A 22,616-nucleotide genomic window follows, 5' to 3' on the forward strand; every position below is an offset into this window, starting at 1 on the left:
TGCTGGGGGGGGCAGTGTTCAGAACATCCACCTGCTGCCCATGGAGCAGGGCATTAACGTGCCTGCAGTCAGAAAGGAAAGGAAAGACAACAGAGAGTCTGTCCTCTTCTGCAGCATCGGCTTTCATGCACTGGAGCCCACTTCTCTATTCCTCTGTCAGCAGAGGATACATGGGAGAGGTTGTGGGGTAAGGAATGTAAACACTGGGGTACATCCCCACAGCTGTCACAGGAGATAGCACTACCTTTCCAGATGCACTACACTAGTTTAAATACCTGCAGTGTGAACAAAACCCATGCTTCTGATGAAAACATCCACAAATTGGGGACCACAGGAAAGAATCCACAGTCCCAGTTTGGTCCGTGGGTTTCTTTCACACAACAGGTGTTCAAAACAGCATGTAGTTTGGTTATAACCAAGACCACAGGTCATGGCTTGTAAGTACTCAGGGGGGCTCCACCACTTCTAGCCTGATTTCATGCACCTGACGAGAGTGGGCTGGAGTCTACAGAAGCCCATGCCACAAAATTCCACTAGCCTTTATGGCACCACACATCTCTCTGCTGTTTTTACTGCACTATTAATATGGCTAAGCCCTCTGGCATCGGTCAGACTGATGGCATCAACCAGGAACATCTCCTCTACAGGTCCCAATGGAGTGAACAAGAGCAGGAACAAGGCACAAGCTGCTTTCAGGCTGCTCCTGTCCACACCAGTCAGGCTTGCACAAAAGATTCCTGGAAACTGTGCCCAGCTGTGTTAAGGTGCCAACAGCCAGGTCAGGGAGGTACTGATGCTAAAACACCCTGAGCAAAGGGCTCATGCCTCAGTGCTGAATTGTGGCCAGCTTATGGGCATTCCTGAAATGGCCCATGAGGAGCACCTGCTCTGTGGTGCATGGATTGAGGGGCAGAGGATGTTAGGCAAAGGGCTTTAAATTGATGCCCTTTTCGGCCCCCACCAGTTTCTACCACTATGTGACCCAGATCTACCTGCATAAGGATACCATTTGGGTCAGGTGACCTTTCAGTTCAAAGTGCTCAGTAGGAGGTAACGAGATAAGTGGGAAAGTACTTTTTCCCCTTTAAAAGTGGCAGGAACAGGGAGAAACCTACAGGAAAGGCGTGCATGACCTTCTCCCCCTTCTTTAGCAACTCCACTGTACTGCTGCCCTGGCACCCCCCCCCCCCCCCGCCAAATCCCAGTAAGTCTTCCCAGCAAGCTACACAGCCTCAAGCTGTTGGGCTTCTTTCTCCAACTCACTAATCAATTTCTGGCTACTTATCCCCCCCCCCCCAACCAACCTAGGAAAGGGAGGCATCACGCAGTGTCTCACTGGGTTTAGCCCTTTGAATCTGCCCCGTACTCTTACACCTCACCACAAGAAAATCCTTGTGCTAAGGTGTTTAGGAAGACCCGGGGTGGGGAGGCACCTCCTGCCAGGGCAGGTTATGTTTATCATCATGGTGTGTTTTAAACAGGTCATGCAAGACCACTTTTCTGACAAAGTAATGCCTTATTTACAAAGCAGAACCAGAGGGCCCCATGGCTAGCAACTATTTGGTTGTAAGTGGATAACACTCCAGCTTCTCAGGGTATCACTCAATATTGTGTTCCCTCAACCAGGAAGAGTAGCATTTACTCGAGAGGCACCAGGACAATGCAATAAGACCATCTCTGCAGATCACCTCTTGAAGTTAGGATCAATTCAGATGTTCCTCCAAACCTGGATCTGGAAGATTGTGAATGAGCCATGGACACGCATGCTCCCTTCTCCTTTCCCTTGTGTGGCTTCCCCTCCATTTCCCATTTAGTGCTAGCCATTTCGCTGCGACATCTGAATCAACAGACCATGGTTAATGCTCTACTTCCAAACCGGAAACCATGGTCTCCGATTCCAATTTGAAGAGCAAGTGCTGACCATAGTCTGTCAATTTGGAGCCTCATGGCAAATGACAACTAACATTGAATGAAAGGACAGAGAAGGTGCGCATGTGCAGCTCGTTCAGGATCCACCACACCATGGTCTGGCACATCATCCTGACTGAGTCCCTGATTCCAACCCTGAGCCCGTTACAGTCACTGTTTGGGGGCTACTGGGAGGTGAACCTGGCAAAAATACTCTTAAATATTAACACAGTAGGGAAGAATCATCACCTTACACGAAGAGGCTGAGTACAGACAGATAGAAGAACATGTATTTATTTAACATGTGACAAGAACTCTAAGACAAGAATTCTGAATGATACCCAATCTGACTCTACACTTCAGGAGAATGAAAATAATTCTTTAAAAACACGCAAAGGCTTCAATGAAGAGGTAACTACTAGAAAGGATTTACAACAAGCATTGTGTGAAAATGAGCAAGGACTTTAAAAACAAAAACAAAAAGTTATGTAAGCAAGTGAAATAAGAAATCCAAAATCCAGAAGTTAGGAGAGGGCCATCTTGACAACATGGCTAGAGTTTTCAAATGAATCTATATATACATCTAGTAGTGGGGAATTAAATCCTCAAAAGGCAGCCACTCTCCATAGATGGGATAATGGCAAAAGACAGAATGAGGCTTCCAGAGAAAAATGGATATATTAAAATAAATACTTACCAATGTAGTTGTTGCTATTTAAATAATTGCCACTAGTAAGTCTCTTGAAAAATGGATTTAATTGCTATGTATTAATGGAGTTGCCATTAAAAAAATCACAAGCTGCTGATTAAATAGTTGCTGATGCTGTGAATGATTATCTATGGTCTGATTTAAACTATTACAAAGCAATTATAATTTGACTAATTGTTACTGAGTCTGCAGACTATGAGAGAGATCCTGGCTAGCCAATTTGACTCCTCTTAGTAGAATGAATTGTCACTGATGATATTGAATGAGTTATCTGGGATTATCATCATCTGTTTCTCATTTTGGTGAGGAATTTATGCAGCGCTTGTAGGACTGAATTATTGGTGATGCTATTTACTGAGCAGTATTTGATGATTAGTAGTAAGAGGAATTAGCGGCTGTTTTTAACCTGTTTTTTAATTGGGTGAAAGGTTTCCAAACTGTGTTCTGAGGGGCCCTGGCATTCCTTAGATCAGCCTTCCCGAACCTGGCGCCCTCCAGATGTGTTGGCCTGCAGCTCCCGTAATTCCCAGCCAGCAATGGCCATTAGAAGGTTAAACCTTTGAAGGTTTTCAGAGTTCCTCAGTAATTTTCAGTAACGATGGATAAACTTCTCAGGAAGGCCAAGAACCGTGAGACCCAGAGGGCTATGAATACTGGCTTGGCTCACCTGGTTCTTTTACCATTTCTAGTTAAAAAGGCTCTCAGGCAGGCAGAGCTGGTAAAGGCCACCGGAGACCCCTGAGGAACTACTGCCCAGCAGAGAAGACAGTACCAGGGGTAGAAGGCAGTTCAGCCATTGACCACTGCTTAGCTTTCCCCTGCAATACACAGGAGAGTGTTGGGTGTGCTTTCAGGTCATGCGAGGAGACAGCAGGGGCCCAACTGGAAAGGGGTTCAATTAAACAAGCTTCGCGATCAGTGTCCACATCAGGCAAAATCAACAGCATCACAAAAGGAGAAAATGAGGGAGTTCTCATCGAATGGCTGGCTGCACGCACACATCCGGAAAGGTGCTGCCAAAGCCTTCATTGCAAGCTGGACTAGGGCAACGGAAGACTTTGCCAAGTGATAATTGAGAGTAAAGCTATAATTCAGCTTTCCCCAACCTTGTGCCCTCCAGATGTGTAGAACAAACTCCCATGGGCATTTATTTTTTATTAATTAAATTTCTTAATCGCCCATCTGGCTGGCCACCCGGCCACTCTGGGCAATGTACAATAATATAACAGTTTAAAACAATAAAATTTAGTCCAACACTTAGTGCTCTGCTGGCATTACTGCAATTTCATTTTACTTAAATTGTTACCTTTATTTTACTGGTTTGTATCTCCCCCTCCCCAGCTTAAAATCTTTTTTTTTTTAAAATAGTTCTGTAAACTGCTCAAAGTGCAAGTTTTAGTCAGAAAAGAAGAACGAAGTTGTTTTTACAATGACAACAGGAAGCCTTTAACAAAAAATCATTTTGGCAGTTGTAGACTATGGGAAGAGAGAAGCTTTTACAGGCTTAAGGTTATTGTTTTTAACAGGACTGCAATTGTGCCATTTGAGGAACCATGCATTACAATGAATACCCCAGACCCCCATTCTTCCTGTAATTTAAAAAAATGTTATCTGTTGACACACTGTTAGGAAGCATCAAATCAGACAGACAAATTTTCAATCTTTATTAACAGGGGAAAGAGGACTTGGAGGGCTTTTAATGCTCTATTTAAATGAAATTCTATTAGGAAAAAAATAAAGAGACAGAAATCTGATAGAACAGAAAATAAAAACAGAAATGGACATCAACAATGATTACTGACATAGCTTGGGAATACATATTCAATTGGGGACAAAAGCACTCCACTGTCATTAATTTTGAAAGTATTTCAGAACTCTCTAAAGTTATACAGAATGCACATTAAAAAAAAATCTAATGAAAGAAGTTGGAGGTGCAATTGGGACCAAGCTGATGGGTTCCAGGTGAACTGTCAAGAAATATTGGGAAAGAGTTGGTTAAAGTAATAGCAGAAATCACTGGATACAAATTTACATTGAATCCTATTGTGACCCCTTTGAGGATATTCAATGCCTCCTATGACTGATGGATGGCTGAACTGGTTCGGAATACCCTCCTCATGGATAAATCAACACATATGATGTGATCAGGCTGCATAAAGGGAAGCGACAAGAAGTATTCTAAGAAGTGTTCTTTATTGACTAATTACTGCAACACAAGGTTTTCAACATCGTGTTAAATCTAGTATTTTGGAATGGATAATGTTTATGTCAGTGTTGATTTTTTCACTCCCTTTTTCTATCGACTGGAAGACTGTGTTGTGTCTGATGATGAACAGTAATGACAGGGGGGAAAGGGCAAGAGAGGCGGAGGGAGGGAGGGAGGGGGGGGGAGAGAGAGAGAGAGAATAAACAGTACAGACCTCTGATCATTTCATTCTTCCTAACCTACCTGAATCTCTGCGCCTGGTGATGGACAGGGCCCCCAAACCGTCTAGCTGGCGAGTGGTACAGCTGTGAGAGCAGTGCCACATTTTTGTTCTGGTTGGGGTTGGCGGCAAATTTCACCGTGATTGGTTCAGAGGAGCCAGGGGGCTTATGACCATTGAAGCTTGAGATGGCCTCTTCAGCTTCTGACCTCTTGTCAAACCGGATAAATGCCACCCCTCGGGACAAACCTTGAAGCCAAAGCAACAGAAATGCAGAGTAAGCGATCCCTTCCTTCCATTTGCTCTCAACTGTGTCCTGCTTTGACCAGATTGCATGGCATCAGTTGGGCACTTTATACACAGTAGAGAAACAACCCAGTCAGCGTGAGCATATTCAGCCTCATGGGATCCAACAGGAGTTTATTTATTTATTTAATTTCTATACTGCCCAATAGGCAAAACTCTCTGGTTGGCTCACAAAAATTAAAACCAAAAAGTGCAGGATAAAACAATATAAAATATAAAAGCATTGACACCACAATTGAACAATAGAACCAGAATAAAACATAGCAGCAATGCAGAGATTTAAAATACAGATTTAAAACACCAAAGCTAAAAGACTAGGAAGCTAAAATGACTGGGAGAATAAAAAGGTCTTCGCCTGGTGCCGGAAGGAATACAACATAGGGAGCTCATTCCACAGCCAGGGTGTGACAGCAGAAAAGGCCCTCTTCCTGGTAGCCACCCGCCTCACTTCCTTTGGCAGGGGCTCATGGAGAAGGACCGCTGAGGATGATCCTAGGGTCCGGGCAGGCACATATGGGAGGAGGCCATCCTTCAGATAACATTCAAAGCCCTTAACGGCTTGGGGCCAGGTTAACACCAGCACTCTGAATCGGGCCCGGAAATGGACTGGCAGCCAGTGCAGCTGGAAAAGTACTGCCGTAATGTGATCTCGTTGGCCACTCCCTGTTAACAATCTTGCTGCCCTATTTTGGACCAGCTGAAGTTTCCAGACTGTTTTCAAAGGCAGCCCCACGTATAACGCATTGCAGTAATCCAGGTGACAGGTTATCACAGCATGGATAACTGTAGCTAGGCTATCTCTGTCCAGATAAGGGCACAGTTGGTATACCAGCCTAAGCTGATAAAAAGTTCTTCGTGCCACCAAATTCACCTGTGCCTCAAGTGCATGTGTTTAACTTTACCATCAATCTCAATGGGGTGGAGCTCTTTATTTTGGTGAGTTGAGTTCTTTGAGCTTAAGTTATGTAAGCTCTTACTATGCTTCCAAAATGGAGATCGAAATGTTTGCAGAGGAACTATGATATCACAGTTGGTCGCCAACCTGATTTGGAAAGAGTTCAAGAGCTATGCAAGTTGCCTCAAAGATGACGTTCAACATGTCAAACTGAGGGGAATTTCTGAAGCTGCAAGTCTGCATTTCAATCACTAGGCCAATATTTATTAGAGAGATTGTTAAGGGCAATAGATCTGAATCTCACAAGCTGAGCTGCCAGCTCCACCCCCCCCCCCCCAGAATTTTCATGGGGTTCTGGTCATCACCCCAGGATTTTAAAAGGGATTCTGGTTCATCCCCCATTCACTGCAGCCATGCCACAGTGCTTACCTGGAGGGAGGTGCTGCAAAAGAGAGGAAGAGGTGTCAATAGTCATGCTTTTGATGGCCACCCTTGCACAAATTCCTAATAGATCAGGTAAGATTCCTAAAATAGCATAGCATCCAGTAGAACCACTGCCTTGCACACCTGTAGTTTGGTCAACCAGCACACGTGAGTTGATAATGCGTCCAAACCGTGAAAACATGTCTTCAACATCTTTCTGCGTCATTGTCCGTGGCAGCCCACTAATGTACAAGTTTGCATCTTTGATGACCTCAGAGCTCGGGCGGGCATATGACACCTTTTTTTTTTAAAAAAAGGAAAAGTAAATGAGCCATTGATTTAGAGACACGAGTTCATAAAGATTTGCTACCCATCTCCCTCTGGAACTTCTAGCATCCAGTCAGCTTTATTTCACAGTTGTAAACATGATTTCCCCTGCAGTTTCCAAATGTTTTAGCAGTAAGAGCGCTTTGATAACAGAACCAATTACTTGGGGGTAGGGAGTGGACTCTCCCTCACTACAAGTCTAAAAGCACAGGCTGGACGGCCATCTGTCTGGGATACCCTAGCTCTGGATTTTCTCCAGTGAGCAAGGTGTTGGGACTAGATTGCCTAAAAGCCCCCAGCCCCCTCAAACTCTACGATTCCAGTCTGGTCAGGAAGACAAGTGGCAAATGCAATTCCTTTATGAAGACCTCCAGTAGGTTGTATATTCTGGGCTTCTTATTTTACAGCAAAGACTAAAAAAACAATTAAGTATGACTAAGCTCCAATACTGTGGATGCCCCTACCTTGTAGGTCACCTCATGGTAGCCAATTCAGGTGCTGGATATAGCACAGGAACAATCCAGCTGCGTAGAATTTTGCACCAGGAAGGTAAAAAGGTGAGGATTGTACATCCAAAAGAGCCTTCCCTAACCTGTCGCCCTCCAGATGTGTTGGACTACAACTCCCAGCACCCCCAGCCAGCCATGCTGGCTAGGGGATGCTGGGAGTTGTAGTCTAACACATCTGGAGGGCAACAGGTTAGGGAAGGCTCTTCTAGAAATATCCATGAAATTACTCCTCCTCCCAATACACACAGAATGTCTACAGGATTTTTTTTGGGAGAGCATAAACATGGGCTGGGAAACTTAACTGCATGCGGAGACCCATTCACAAGAACGGTGACACCCCCCCTCCCACCGTGACCAAAGCAATGTTCCTGGGTGTGGCCACTCAGCCCAGTGCACAATTTCCTTACCACTCAACTCTTGGAACACTTGGCCATTCGTGGGGGAAAAAGAACACAATGCAATAAAAGAAAGCAAGAGTTAAGATTTCACATTTGATCAACCTCCCCACTTGGTTGGGCTTTCGTAAGGCAGAGAATGCGACACTTGGAAGGGTACAAGCAGCTCTTTCATGGGAGAATGACAGCCAGCACAGTGTCACGCGATTCCATTCACAAAGCAACGGCAGCTGTGCTACTCGCATTGCGTGCCCAGCCCCCTCCCTTATTCCCTGACCCACAGCTTGTCCCTTCATCTTGTGAGCCAGGCAGCTGGTGGAGTGCCAATCCTGACTCCCATTGCTTCCTTAAGAGCTCTCCCTCCCCACACACACAGTAGACCCAGGCATACATATATTTCGGGCTATGGCATTTAGACTATTAACTGGTTAGGTCAATTGATTGTAAAACACAGAAAGGGGGCCTCAACTAGATAAATTGAAATGTTAAAGTCTGCAGCTTATTTTTAAATATAAGAGCTTATAAGAGCAGTGGACGGAAAGTGCTGTCTTAGAAAAGGCATTTCCTCATGTGTGAGGGAGAACACCTCTTGTAGGACGATGCCTTCTACAATAGGGGCACACACCACCTAAAACCACACACACACTTTTTCACACTGCTTATTGGAAACACACAATTGTTTCCAATAAGCAGGTTTATGCAGATTAATCAACTTAAACTCATACAATCAATTAGCTAAACATTTCTTGACAGCCTTCTAATATTTTAAAGATATAGGAATATATCAGAGAGAAATGCGTACATGTGCACAGAGACACACACTCTCCATCGTCCATGTTACGTATCTGATGAAAGAGGCACTTGCCTTAATAAATTTGACCATCTTTAAGGTGCTACAAGACTCGTGTTTGTTTCCCCTAAATAGACTAATACATTTGTTTTTCTAGAATTCAGGCTTGCATATCGCAACATGTATCTACACTATTCTAAAGGCACAGCGGGTAATCCAGGAGCCAAAAGAAGTAGACACACGCTAGTGCAGGGGCAATAGGGCCATGGAGCAACTAGGAGGCTTAAAGAGAGCATCTGGAGGGAAAGGACAAGAAGAAATCCTAGGCGGCCAACTCCCGCTTGACATAGCTGGTACAGTCACTTTTACCTTGATGGTTTTGGACTGAAGTCTCAAGCCGTTCAGTGTGTTTATTGCTCTTTCGGCATCTTTAGCAGTCACATAGTTCACAAATCCATATCCTAAGCTGTGTCCTGTAGGGAACAAAGGGAATGTTATATACACATATATTATTATTATTATTTTAAAATTTATTAATCGCCCATCTGGCTGGTCACCCAGCCACTCTGGGAGATGTACAACATACAATAAAACAGTTTAAAACAATAACATTCTACAATAAAAACATTTTCTAAAATACCCTAACCCACCCCAAATGCCTGCCTGAACAACAGCGTTTTTAATGCACGACGGAAGCTCATTAAAAAGGGGGCATGATGGAGTTCCCTAGGGAGGGAGTTCCACAGAGTGGGGGCCACCACAGAAAAGGCCCTCTCCCTCGTCCCCACCAGTCTAGCTGTCCTGGCTGATGGGACAGAGAGAAGGCCATCCGAGGCTGATCTTGTTAAGCGGCCTGTCTGGTGGTGCTGGAGGCGCTCCTTAAGATAGGCTGGGCCGGAACCATATAGGGTTTTAAAGGTCAAAACCAACACCTTGAATGTGGCCCAGAAAACAACTGGTAACCAGTGCAACTCCTTCAGCACTGGAGTGATATGATCTCGCCGGTGGCTGCCTTTAATCAGGTGAGCCGCCGCGTTCTGTACCAGCTGCAGTTTCCGAACCGTCTTCAAGGGTAACCCCACGTAGAGCGCATTACAGTAGTCTAAACGAGAGGAGACCAGGGCATGTACTACCGATAGGAGCAGATGGTCGGGAAGGAAGGGGCGCAGCCGCCATATCAGATGGAGTTGATACAGCGCTGTCCGGCTCACAGCTGACACCTGAGCCTCCATGGACAGCTGGGAGTCCAAAATGACCCCCAGGCTGCGGACCTGGTCTTTCAAGGGTAGCCGTACCCCATTCAACACCAGGTCAACATCCCCCAACCTCCTCTTGTCTCCCACCAAAAGTACCTCAGTCTTGTCAGGGTTCAGCTTCAGCTTATTCCTCCCCATATATAAAAAATTGTTTTCTTGAAAATGAGTGGGAGTGGGTGAGGCTTCACCATTTGCTTGTTGTTGTTCAGTCGTTCAGTCATGTCCGACTCTTCGTGACCCCATGGACCATAGCACGCCAGGCCTTCCTGTCCTGCGCTCTCTCCCGGAGCGTGCTCAAGTTCATATTCATTGCATCCGTGATGCTATCTAGCCATCTCATCCTCTGCCGTCCCCTTCTCCTTTTGCCTTCAGTCTTTCCCAGCATCAGGGTCTTTTCCAGGGAGTTTTCTCTTCGCATTAGGTGGCCAAAATATTGGAGCTTCAGCTTCATTATCTGTCCTTCCAATGAGCACTCAGGGTTGATTTCCTTTAGGATGGACTGATTTGACCTCCTTGCAGTCCAGGGGACTCGTAAGAGTCTTCTCCAGCACCACAGTTCGAAAGCATCAATTCTTCGGTGTTCAGCCTTCCTTATAGTCCAGCTCTCACAGCCATACATTACTACTGGGAAAACCATCGCTTTGATTAGACGGACCTTTGTCGGCAAGGTGATGTCTCTGCTTCTTACTATGCTGTCTAGGTTGGCCATAGCTTTCCTCCCCAGGAGCAAGCGTCTTTTAATTTCATGGCTACAGTCACCGTCTGCGGTGATCTTGGAGCCCAAGAAAGTAAAATCTGTCACTGCTTCCATTTCTTCCCCTTCTATATGCCAGGAAGTGATGGGGCCAGATGCCATGATCTTCGTTTTTTTAATGTTGAGTTTCAAACCAGCTTTTGCACTCTCCTCTTTCACCCTCAACAAGAGGCTCTTGAGATCCTCTTCGCTTTCTGCCATTAGGGTGGTATCGTCTGCATATCGGAGGTTGTTGATAATTCTCCCAGCAATCTTAATTCCGACCTCTGATTCATCCAACCCGGTGTTTCTCATGATGTACTCTGCATATAAGTTAAATAAGCAGGGTGACAATATGCAGCCTTGTCGTACTCCTTTCCCAATTTTGAACCAATCGGTTGTTCCATCTCTGGTTCTTACTGTTGCTTCTTGGCCCTCGTACAGGTTTCTCAGGAGACAGGTAAGGTGGTCTGGTACTCCCATCACTTTAAGAATTTGCCACAGTTTGTTGTGATCCACACAATCAAAGGCTTTAGCGTAGTCAATGAAGCAGAAATAGACGTTTTTCTGGAATTCTCTTGCTTTCTCCATGATGCAGCGAATGTTGGCGATTTGATCTCTAGTTCCTCTGCCTCTTCGAAACCCAGCTTGTACTTCCGGTAGTTCTCGGTTCGCATACTGCTGAAGCCTAGCTTGTAGGATTTTGAGCATAACCTTGCTGGCATGTGAAATGAGCGCAATGGTGCGGTAGTTTGAACACTCTTTGGCGTTGTCCTTCTTTGGAATTGGAATGTAAACTGACCTTTTCCAGTCTTGTGGCCACTGTTGAGTGTTCCAGATTTGTTGGCATATTGAATGCAGCACTTTAACAGCATCATCTTTTAGGATTTTAAATATCTCGGCTGGAATACTGTCATCTCCGCTAGCTTTGTTGTTACTAATGCTTCCTAAGGCCCACTTGACTTCACTCTCTAGGATGTCCGGCTCAAGTTCAGTGACCGCACTATCATGGCTATCAGGGACATTCAGCTCTTTCCTGTATAGTTAGTTCTTCTGTGTATTCTTGCCACCTCTTCTTAATCTCATCTGCTTCTGTTAGGTCCCTGCTTTCTTTGTCCTTTATCATGCCCGTCTTTGCACGAAACGTTCCCTTGAGATCTCCAATTTTCTTGAAGAGATCTCTAGTCTTTCCCATTCTGTTGTTTTCCTCGATTTCTTTGCATTGTTCATTTAAGAAGGCCTTCTTGTCTCTCCTTGCTATTCTCTGGAACTCTGCATTCAGTTGGGTATATCTTCCCCTTTCTCCCTTGCTCTTCGCTTCCCTTCTTTCTTCAGCCACTTGTAAAGCCTCATCAGACAGCCACTTGGCTTTCTTGCATTTCTTTTTCTTTGGGATGGAACCATTTGCTTGACTATTCATTAAAATGAACACGCCATATTTGGGCTCTTCTGGGACATGATTGGTTTTTTATGCAAACAGCTAAAATGTCACGCAGAGAGGAATGCTTACAGAGAGGAATCATGGCAAGGTCTTCTCATTCTGAAGACCTGGATATATCCAAGAACCACTTAAATCGCACAACAGCAGCAGCATAGATTATGGATGAAACTGATTATCTTGATCCATTTCAATCTGGTTTCAGGCCTGGGTATGGGACGGAGACAGCTTTGGTCGCCTTGGTGGATGACCTACGCTGGGAACTGGACAGGGGGAGTGTGTCCCTGTTAGTTCTGCTGGGCCTCTCAGTGGTGTCTGATACCATCAACCAAGGTATTCTTCTGGGACGGCTCGCTGGGATGGGACTTGGGGGCACTGTTTTGCAGTGGCTCCATTGCTTCCTAGCGGGGCAAACTCAGAAGATGGTGTTGGGGGATGCCTGCTCGACTCTGTGGCAGTTAGCTTGCGGGGTCCCTCAAGGTTCTGTTCTGTCTCCCATGCTATTTAATATCTACATGAAACCGCTGGGGGAGGTTATCCGGAGTTTTGGAGTTCACTGCCACCAATATGCTGATGGCGTCCAGCTCTATTACTCCTTTCCATCAGATTCCAAGGAAGCTGTTGCTGTCCTTAACCAGTGTTTGGCATCAGTAATGGACTGGATGAGGGAGAACAAGTTGAAACTTAGTCCAGACAAAACAGAGGCGCTCTTGGTCAGTCAAAAGGCAGATTAGGGAATAGGGATTCAGCCTGTGCTGGATGGGGTTGCACTCCCCCTGAGACTCAGGTTCGCAGTTTGGGGGTGCTCCTGGATTCAGCCCTAAGCCTGCTCAGGTTTCAGCAGTGGCCAGGAGTTCCTTGCACAGTTAAAACTAGTGTGCCAACTCCGCCTGTTCCTGGTGATGTCTGATCTGGCCACGGTGACACATGCCTCAATTACATCCGGTTTGGATTACTGCAACATGCTCTACGTGGGGCTGCCTTCGAAGAGTGTTTGGAAACCACAGTTGGTCCAAAGAGCGGCTGCCAGAGTGTTGACTGGGGCTGGCTACAGGGAGCATACAACTCCCTTGTTAAAACAGCTTCACTGGCTCCCAGTCTGTTTCTGGGCTCAATTTAAAGTTCTGGCTTTGACCTATAAAGCCCTGTATGGCTCCAGTCCAGGTTATCTGAAAGACTGTATCCTCCCTTATGAACCTGCCTGTGTCCTGAGATCTTCTGGGGAGGCCCTTCTCTCAGTCCCACCACTGTCACTGGCATGTTTGGTGGGAATGCAGGAGAAGGCCTTCTTGGTGGCTGCCCCACAGCTGTGGAACACCCTTCCCAGGGAGGCTAGGATGGCTCCCTCCTTGATGCGTTTCTGGAGGCAGGCTAAAACATTCTTGTTCTGGCAGGCCTTTGGGACATAGTTGGAACCTGGGGGTAAGCTGCTAAAAGGTTGTTTTAAAATGCTGTTTTAATGTTTTAATATAATTTTAATTATATTGTTGTTTAATTTATATTTTAACTTTTGTATATTTTCGTATGTTTTAATTGCATATGTTTTAACTTTTGTAAGCTGCCTTTTTATTACAGCCTTGTTTTGTTTTTTTACCTGCAACTTTGTCTCGAATAAGCTTGGCAGATTCAACTTCCCCGATGCTGCTGAACAGGCTCCGCAACTCATCCTGGGTCATATTCTGAGGAAGGTAGTTAACAATCAGGTTTGTCCTACCTATATCGTCCCTGCAGTCTTCAGCCATGTGATCGTCATAACCATTAGACATTTTAATTAGAAAAGAAACCTGTCAGAAGACAAAATGCACTGTTTAGTTCTGCATGTTTGTTGCATTTTTTAAAAATAAGACAAACTGAAAACAAAATTTAAAAATATTAAAGACAAACAGGTCATTATAATGCTCATATTAAAGAGACATGCTGATTGTAGCCACACTTTTCAGGATTTAAGTACAAAAATAAGGTTCAATGTGACAAAACTGCCTTTTTACGATAGAATAAAGTCAGAACAGAAAATGGAACATAGAACGCAGGAGTACGTTCTTACAATTAACAAATTTATTTTTGAAAAATGTAGCTCTCTGCAGCTACTGCAAATTTCTGGTCCATATACATACAACATATTTCTCCCAACTAGATTAAGAGATAGAGAACTGTCAGTAAACCATCTGAACTGGTCATACCTGCTAACAGTTTCACCACACACTTCTCTTTAGCTGCAATATACAACCGCAGTAAAGTGTGTGATGACATACTGAGGGGAAGGGCCTCAGCTTAGTAGCAGAGCAGGTGTTTTGTACCCCGGTTCAATCCCCGGCATCTCCAGGTGAATGGCAGGCACATGTTTTAACTTCCTCTGCTGCCTGTATATACTACACCGTGCTCATCCCACTAGGTTTACACCAAGGCTGTCTTCTCAGATGTTCCATGAGGGGCTGATGCTATTGACATAGGGGCCACAGCTCTACGGCTTTACATTAAAAAAAATCTCAGGTTCAATCTCAGACATTTCTGGTGAAACAATCTTAGCCAGGATTGGAAAAAAGACTGTGAAACTGCTACCAGTCAGAGCAAACAAGACACACTTAGTCTGACTGCTTTGTTGTTGCTTATTCAGTCAGTCGTTTCTGACTCTTCGTGACTTCATGGACCAGCCCACGCCAGAGCTTCCTGTCAGCTGTCGCCACCCCCAGCTCCCCCAAGGTCGAGTCCGTCACCTCCAGAATGTCATCCATCCCTCTTGCCCTTGGTCGGCCCCTCTTCCTTTTGCCTTCCAATGTCCCTGGCATCAGCATCTTCTCCAGGGTATCCTGTCTTCTCATGATGTGGCCAAAGTACTTCAGTTTTGCCTTTAATATCATTCCCTCAAGTGAGCAGTCTGGCTTTATTTCCTGGAGGATGGGCTGGTTTGATCTTCCTGCAGTCCAAGGCACTCTCAGAATTTTCCTCCAGCACCACAGTTCAAAAGCATCTATCTTCCTTCGCTCAGCCTTCCTTATGGTCCTGCTCTCGCAGCCATAGGTTACTACAGGGAATACCACTGCTTTAACTATACGGACCTTTGTTGTCAGTGTGATGTCTCTGCTCTTCGCTATTTTGTCAAGGTTGGTCATTGCTCTCCTCCCAAGAAGTAAACGTCTTCTGATTTCCTGGCTGCAGTCAGCGTCTGCAGTAATCTTTGCGCCTAGGAAGACAAAGTCTGTCACTGCCTCCACATTTTCTCCCTCTATTTGCCAGTTCTCAATCAAGCTGGTTGCCATAATCTTGGTTTTTCTGAGGTTTAACTGCAACCCAGCTTTTGCACTTTCTTCTTTCACCTTCGTCATGAGGTTCCTCAGCTCCTCCTCACTTTCAGCCATCGAAGTGGTATCGTCTGCATATCTGAGATTGTTCCAGCGATTTTAACTCCAGCCTTGGCTTCATCAAGCCCAGCACATCACATGATGCGTTCTGCGTACAGACTGAATAGGTAGGGTGAGAGTATACAACCCTGCCGTACTCCTTTCCCAATCTTAAACCAGTCCGTTGTTCCGTGGACTGTTCTTACCGTTGCTACTTGGCCGTTCTACAGATTCCTCAGGAGGCAGACAAGATGACTTGGTATCCCCATCCCACCAAGAACATGCCACAATTTGTTATGATCCACACAGTCAAAGGCTTTAGAATAGTCAATAAAACAGAAATAGATGTCTTTCTGAAACTCCCTGGCTTTCTCCATTATCCAGTGGATATTGGCAATTTGGTCTCTAGTTCCTCTGACTTTTCTAAACCCAGCTTGTACATCTGGCAATTCTCGTTCCATGAATTGCTGGAGTCTACCTTGCAAGACCTTGAGCATTACCTGTGAAATGTGGCATTTCAGTGAAATAAGTGCCACTCTTCAATAGTTTGAACATTCTTTGGTGCTTCCCTTTTTTGGTATGGGGATATAGGTTGATTTTTTCCAATCTGTTGGCCATTCTTGTGTTTTCCAAATTTGCTGGCATATGGCATGCATCACCTTGACAGCATCATCTTGCAAGATTTTAAACAGTTCAGCTGGGGTACCATCATCTCCTGCTGCCTTGTTATCAGCAACGCTTCTTAAGGCCCATTCAACCTCATTCTTCAGGATGTCTGGCTCTAGCTCACTGACCACACCGTCAAATCTATCCCCGATATTATTATCCTTCCTATACAGAGCTTCCATATATTCTTGCCACCTTTTCTTGATCTCTTCTGCTTCTGTTAGGTCCTTGCCATCTTTGTTTTTGATCATACCCATTTTTGCCCGGAATTTACCTGCGATGTTTCTAATTTTCTGGAAGAGGTCTCTTGTCCTTCCAATTCTGTTATCTTCTCCCGCTTCCGCGCATTGCTTGTTTAAAAATAATTCCTTATCTCTTCTGGCTAACCTCTGCAATTTTGCATTTAATTGGGCATATCTCCGCCTATCACTGTTGCCTTTTGCTTTCCTTCTTTCTTGGGCTGCTTCCAGGGTCTCAGCAGACAGCCATCTTGCCTTCTTGGTTTTCTTTTTCTTTGGGACGTTTTTTGTTGCCGCCTCCTGAACAATGTTGCGAACTTAGAATAGATTTAAGGGACTAGACTTAGTAGATAGGGTCCCAGAAGAACTATGGACAGACGTTTGCAACATTGTTCCACTGGATAATGGAGAAAGCCAGGGAGTTTCAGAAAGACATCTATTTCTGTTTTATTGACTATTCTAAAGCCTTTGACTGTGTGGATCATAACAAATTGTGGCATGTTCTTGGTGGGATGGGGATACCAAGTCATCTTGTCTGCCTCCTGAGGAATCTGTAGAACGGCCAAGTAGCAACGGTAAGAACAGTCCACGGAACAACGGACTGGTTTAAGATTGGGAAAGGAGTACGGCAGGGTTGTATACTCTCACCCTACCTATTCAGTCTGTACGCAGAACGCATCATGTGATGTGCTGGGCTTGATGAAGCCAAGGCTGGAGTTAAAATCGCTGGAACAATCTCAGATATGCAGACGATACCACTTCGATGGCTGAAAGTGAGGAGGAGCTGAGGAACCTCATGACGAAGGTGAAAGAAGAAAGTGCAAAAGCTGGGTTGCAGTTAAACCTCAGAAAAACCAAGATTATGGCAACCAGCTTGATTGAGAACTGGCAAATAGAGGGAGAAAATGTGGAGGCAGTGACAGACTTTGTCTTCCTAGGCGCAAAGATTACTGCAGACGCTGACTGCAGCCAGGAAATCAGAAGACGTTTACTTCTTGGGAGGAGAGCAATGACCAACCTTGACAAAATAGCGAAGAGCAGAGACATCACACTGACAACAAAGGTCCGTATAGTTAAAGCAGTGGTATTCCCTGTAGTAACCTATGGCTGCGAGAGCAGGACCATAAGGAAGGCTGAGCGAAGGAAGATAGATGCTTTTGAACTGTGGTGCTGGAGGAAAATTCTGAGAGTGCCTTGGACTGCAGGAAGATCAAACCAGCCCATCCTCCAGGAAATAAAGCCAGACTGCTCACTTGAGGGAATGATATTAAAGGCAAAACTGAAGTACTTTGGCCACATCATGAGAAGACAGGATACCCTGGAGAAGATGCTGATGCCAGGGACATTGGAAGGCAAAAGGAAGAGGGGCCGACCAAGGGCAAGAGGGATGGATGACATTCTGGAGGTGACGGACTCGACCTTGGGGGAGCTGGGGGTGGCGACAGCTGACAGGAAGCTCTGGCGTGGGCTGGTCCATGAAGTCACGAAGAGTCAGAAACGACTGACTGAATAAGCAACAACAAAGCAGTCAGACTAAGTGTGTCTTGTTTGCTCTGACTGGTAGCAGTTTCACAGTCTTTTTTCCAATCCTGGCTAAGATTGTTTCACCAGAAATGTCTGAGATTGAACCTGAGATTTTTTTTAATGTAAAGCCGTAGAGCTGTGGCCCCTATGTCAATAGCATCAGCCCCTCATGGAACATCTGAGAAGACAGCCTTGGTGTAAACCTAGTGGGATGAGCACGGTGTAGTATATACAGGCAGCAGAGGAAGTTAAAACATGTGCCTGCCATTCACCTGGAGATGCCGGGGATTGAACCGGGGTACAAAACACCTGCTCTGCTACTAAGCTGAGGCCCTTCCCCTCAGTATGTCATCACACACTTTACTGCGGTTGTATATTGCGGTTGTATAGCTGGGGGTGGCGACAGCCGACAGGAAGCTCTGGTGTGGGCTGGTCCATGAAGTCACGAAGAGTCGGAAGCGACTGCCCGAATAAACAACAATTGTTTACAAAGCCACAAACAACTCAGAACCCGGATACTTATGAGATCACCTGACCCTGTACCAGCCTGCTCAGTTGCTGTGCCCATCAGGAGATACCCTCCTGGTGGAATCCATGATTTTGGAGGTCTGGTCAACCACAGCTCAGAATATGGCCTTCAGTATTTTAGTGCCCACACACTGGAATTCCCTGCCACTACAAATTAGGCAGGTGCCAACCCTTCTGAGTTTTTGGTGCTTACTGAAAGCATACCTTTTCCAACAAGGTAATCTTGTCCTCTCTATGAAGACTTGTTTTTGTACATTGCTTAGAATTTTTTTAAATGTAAGCGACTCATAAATATTGTTAAATAATGAAAAGTTTATTAAAGGGAATTATTTACAAGAGGGAAATAAAATGTCACTTTTCAATTAATGGGTTGAAATCACTTAAAGGTTCTTAAATTAAATATGCTTTGGTTACCATGCCTAATAGGTAAGAGAGTCTTTCCCAGTTATCTTGTCAATAGCTTGTCTGTCAGATGAGATTTCCCTAACTCTACCTCAACAAACTCTTCACAAACAGTAACAGACACTGTACACCAGTTATCTTCTGCCTCCAGCTCCTCCTGCTTGTTCTGGCTTTTAAGGATGGTTCAAATGTTTCAAGGACTACTTGCTGAACTTCCTAGAATGTATTATGTATAACTTTGTTTGCTCATAAAATTATCACATTTGGTATAGTAAATTTAAAGTATAGCTTATTCAGAAAGTAGTAACACATTTCCTGAGTTTACTTTTAAATGTTTTTAATGTTAATGATAATTTTATTATCATTAACATTAAAACAGGCCTGTCTGTTCTTGAGCGTGACCAGTGGTTTGCGCCTTGTTGTGAAGCCTCTGTATTTACATTCATAAAGCCGTCTCTTAACTGTAGATGGTGACAATGACATGCCTACTTCCACAAGGGCATTCTTGACCTGGCTAGATGTTGTGAAAGGGTTCCTCTTCACCATGAGCAGAATTATGCGGTCATCTACTTTAGTTGTCTTCCGTGGTCTGCCAGGCCTTTTGCTGTTGCTGAGCTTGCCAGTTAATTCCATCTTTTTCAGGATGTTCCAAACTGTTGTGTTGGCCACTCCCACTGTTTTTGCTATCTCTCTGATGGGTTTATTTTGTTTCCTCGGCCTAATGATGGCCTCCTTCACTTGCATGGACTCCTCTTTGGACCTCATGTTGGGGGTTCCAGTGAACAGCTACCAGATGTAAATGTAATCCTCAGAACCACCTCCAGGCCTTTCCTCTGCTTGACTGGTCATGGGGTACCTAGGAAACAGGCCACCCCTTGCCATGCAGCTGCTTGTCAGCCATTTGTTCCATTACTTATGAGCCACCAACGATGGGGGTGTGTGCATGCCACTGGCTGTACTTCCTGTACTTCCTGAATGGTTAGTGCCCCACTGTTGTCAAACCCCTTGAATTACAGCTGGAAGTCCTGACTTCGCTCCCATCTGGGTGTGCTTCCTTTCAACTTCGAAGTGGTGGTGTGCAGAGGCCAACTGCCAAAACAGTTATCCTTGCTCCAATATTTCTGGCCCTGACTGTATACGCTACAGAACCAACGCTGATTGACATAAATCTTTCTGCATACAAAAGCTTGTTTCATACTCAATGGTGAGAAAGAGGAAGTAAAATTCACTGGAGCCGATAAACAAAATGCACGACTAACTTAAACAGAAGAGGCCTTCCAGTGAGGAAACTGTTGCACAGTAGAAATTTTAAATTCCACTGTTCAGCAATTCTGAATTGGAGGCTTTGGTATTCACTGCTCCTTTCCCTCCACAACTTGAAATATCAATGGATTTCAGGAGATTTTCCAAGGGAAATGATTTATCTGTATTATCTCCCCTGCACCACTACATGAAGACTTTTATTGGAAACAAGTTTGTTTTATACAGCTAGGAAACAAGTTTGTTTTATACAGCTAGGAAACAATCATTTAATTATGACATAATAGATTTATGTTTTGATGTTTTCATTAAATTGCTTTTAATAAAGCATAGGGCTGTACATTATCGTGGATTTTATCATTCCAGTTTATAATAAACACTCAATTTTTGAATAAGCATATTATCCCTGTCTGCCATCCCAAACTTTACTTATATTGGTCAGCAGCACCACATTTTCTACAGGAGAATGATAGGCCCATTTCAACTATGTTCACATACACCAAAAAGGAAACAGGACAACATAATGACCAATACAAAGGGAGAAAGAGAATACAGACCAAGGAACCCCTGACATAACTCAAGTCTGAGCATGCTTATTGAACAAGTGAATCATCGAACAAAAATATTAGAACTGAATGAAATTCCAAGATCTGACACTAATTAATTAATAATTAATTTTTGTGAACCGCCCAGAGAGCTTCGGCTATTGGGCGGTATAGAAATAAATAAATAAATAAATAAATAAATAAATAATATTCTTACACCTTTTAACAATTAATGCTAGCCACCAGCCATGTACTCTTAGCAATTTAGCTGCAACTATCAGACTTTGGCTACCATCCTATGGATGCTTAATAGGGAGTCAGCCCCAACGTACTTAGAGGCGTGTACCTTTAAGTAAATATGCAGGTTGTGATATGAAAAGATCTTTGGGACATAAACTTCAGGTCAGATCAGGCACATTTGAGGCAAGCAGCAGATGTCATTTCCAATACAGATACTGTAAACCTGCTGATGTGGAAAATTATCTTGAACCCACCTTGTGGCTAATATTACCTACTTTGTCAGGAAAACACCCACACCCATATATTGCAAACTCTTGCACAAGCTAAGAGGGGTGGGGGTTAAGAATGGGGATGTGCCAAGGACAAAAGGAACTGACAACATTTGAGTAGAGGAGCTGTAGCTTACTAGAGCACATGGATACATCCTAGGGATCCCTGCCATATACAAGCAAACCTGGAAGAAATCCCTGTCTAAAACCCTAGAAAAGTGCTGCCCGTCAATCTAGACAATACTGAGTAGATGGACTAATGGTCTGATTCAGTATGAGGCAGCTTCCTGTGTACCTGCTTAAATTAGCCCTTTATTCAGAACCATGAGGACTGGAACCTTGCCTTCTTTTTGCAGGAAAGGCTGTAGCTCAGTGACAAAGCCCATGCTTTGCATGGAAAAGGTCCCAGGTTCAATTCCTGACATCTCCAGGTAGGGCTGGGAAAGCGCCTTCTCTGCCTAAATCCTGGAGAGCCACTGCCAGTCAGTGCAGACAATATTGAGCATGCTGGACCAATTGTGTAACTGAGTAGAAAGTGGCTTCCTAACGATCCATACCTGGATGCAACAAATAATACTGTAAGTAACGGATAGTATCCAGATGCAAATCCCAGTGGAACAAATGGACGGTGGTGTCTATTTGAATGCGTATTTGATTTATGGCCATAGTTCCCCAAAGTGAAGCTACCCGAGGCATTCTGCAGAATTTCCATGGATATCCAGGGCATGTATGTGGAAAATTCGCTGGAGAAAAAAAAGGACAGGTTTCGCCCATACCTATTCACCTTTATTACACCCTTCCATTTCTGCGTAGAAGGTTTTTCTCATACGAGAGCTGGGAAGGCCCCGGTGGGCTAGATCTCATGAAACCAGGACATCTATGAAAGTTGGAATCCCTCCCCCCACACCCAAAACAGTAACCAACACTCCAGCCCGTGTGGCCCAATAAGTAGAAACAATGTATGTATTTTTTTCCCCCAGAGTATCATGCTTTCTTGCCTGGTAGGCCAACAAGTGACTTCTGCCCACTGGAGGCGACCAGGGAAATGGCTATTTATAAGCCAGATTTGGAGGAAGATGAAACCAGAGGGTAGTTAATCAGGAAGGCCTGGAACTACAAAAGGGATCATGCAAACATTCTAATAATGGTTCTGTTGATTATGCTGAAGACCTTAATTGTATGGAGAAGCTGTATTACACACCCAGCCAAGGCCTAGCTCTCACAAACGAGATGATGCAATGAAACCTTTTTCTTGAGTGCACATTGCTGGCATCAGGTTGAGGCCACATGAGGGAGTGCTCCCCTGTACAAAATAGTCATCCATGCAGATAAGCTAGCATGCCAGGAAGTAGCCTAGGCCAGAACCCTTTCTTCTGACATGCTAGCTTTCTATGTGCAGGGACAGTTTTTGCATAAAGGGACATTTGGTCATGTCTGAAGTAGTAAAGTCAAGAAACAGAATGAGCACTTTTGCCAGCTGTTTGTGAGAA

General features: G+C 44.6%; 1 protein-coding gene across 3 annotated transcripts in view; it reads right to left on the reverse strand.

Moving 5' to 3' along the window:
* Positions 1–22,616, reverse strand: part of LOC146334115 (ELAV-like protein 1) — a 38,183-nt gene that overhangs the window by 9,519 nt on the left and 6,048 nt on the right. For all 3 annotated transcript variants that reach the window (XM_084825193.1, XM_084825191.1, XM_084825192.1), the window contains exons 2-5: positions 13,710–13,899; positions 9,058–9,161; positions 6,812–6,965; positions 5,067–5,292 (exon numbers count right to left, since the gene is read on the reverse strand). In XM_084825193.1, the coding sequence (XP_084681319.1) occupies positions 5,067–5,292; positions 6,812–6,965; positions 9,058–9,161; positions 13,710–13,881 (656 nt within the window). In that variant the 5' untranslated portion in view covers positions 13,882–13,899. The remainder of the gene's footprint in view (positions 1–5,066; positions 5,293–6,811; positions 6,966–9,057; positions 9,162–13,709; positions 13,900–22,616) is intronic.

Source organism: Heloderma suspectum, chromosome W (genome assembly GCF_057233095.1).
Source record: "Heloderma suspectum isolate Gila_16-S chromosome W, 16-S_ref, whole genome shotgun sequence".
Lineage (NCBI taxonomy): Eukaryota > Metazoa > Chordata > Lepidosauria > Squamata > Helodermatidae > Heloderma > Heloderma suspectum.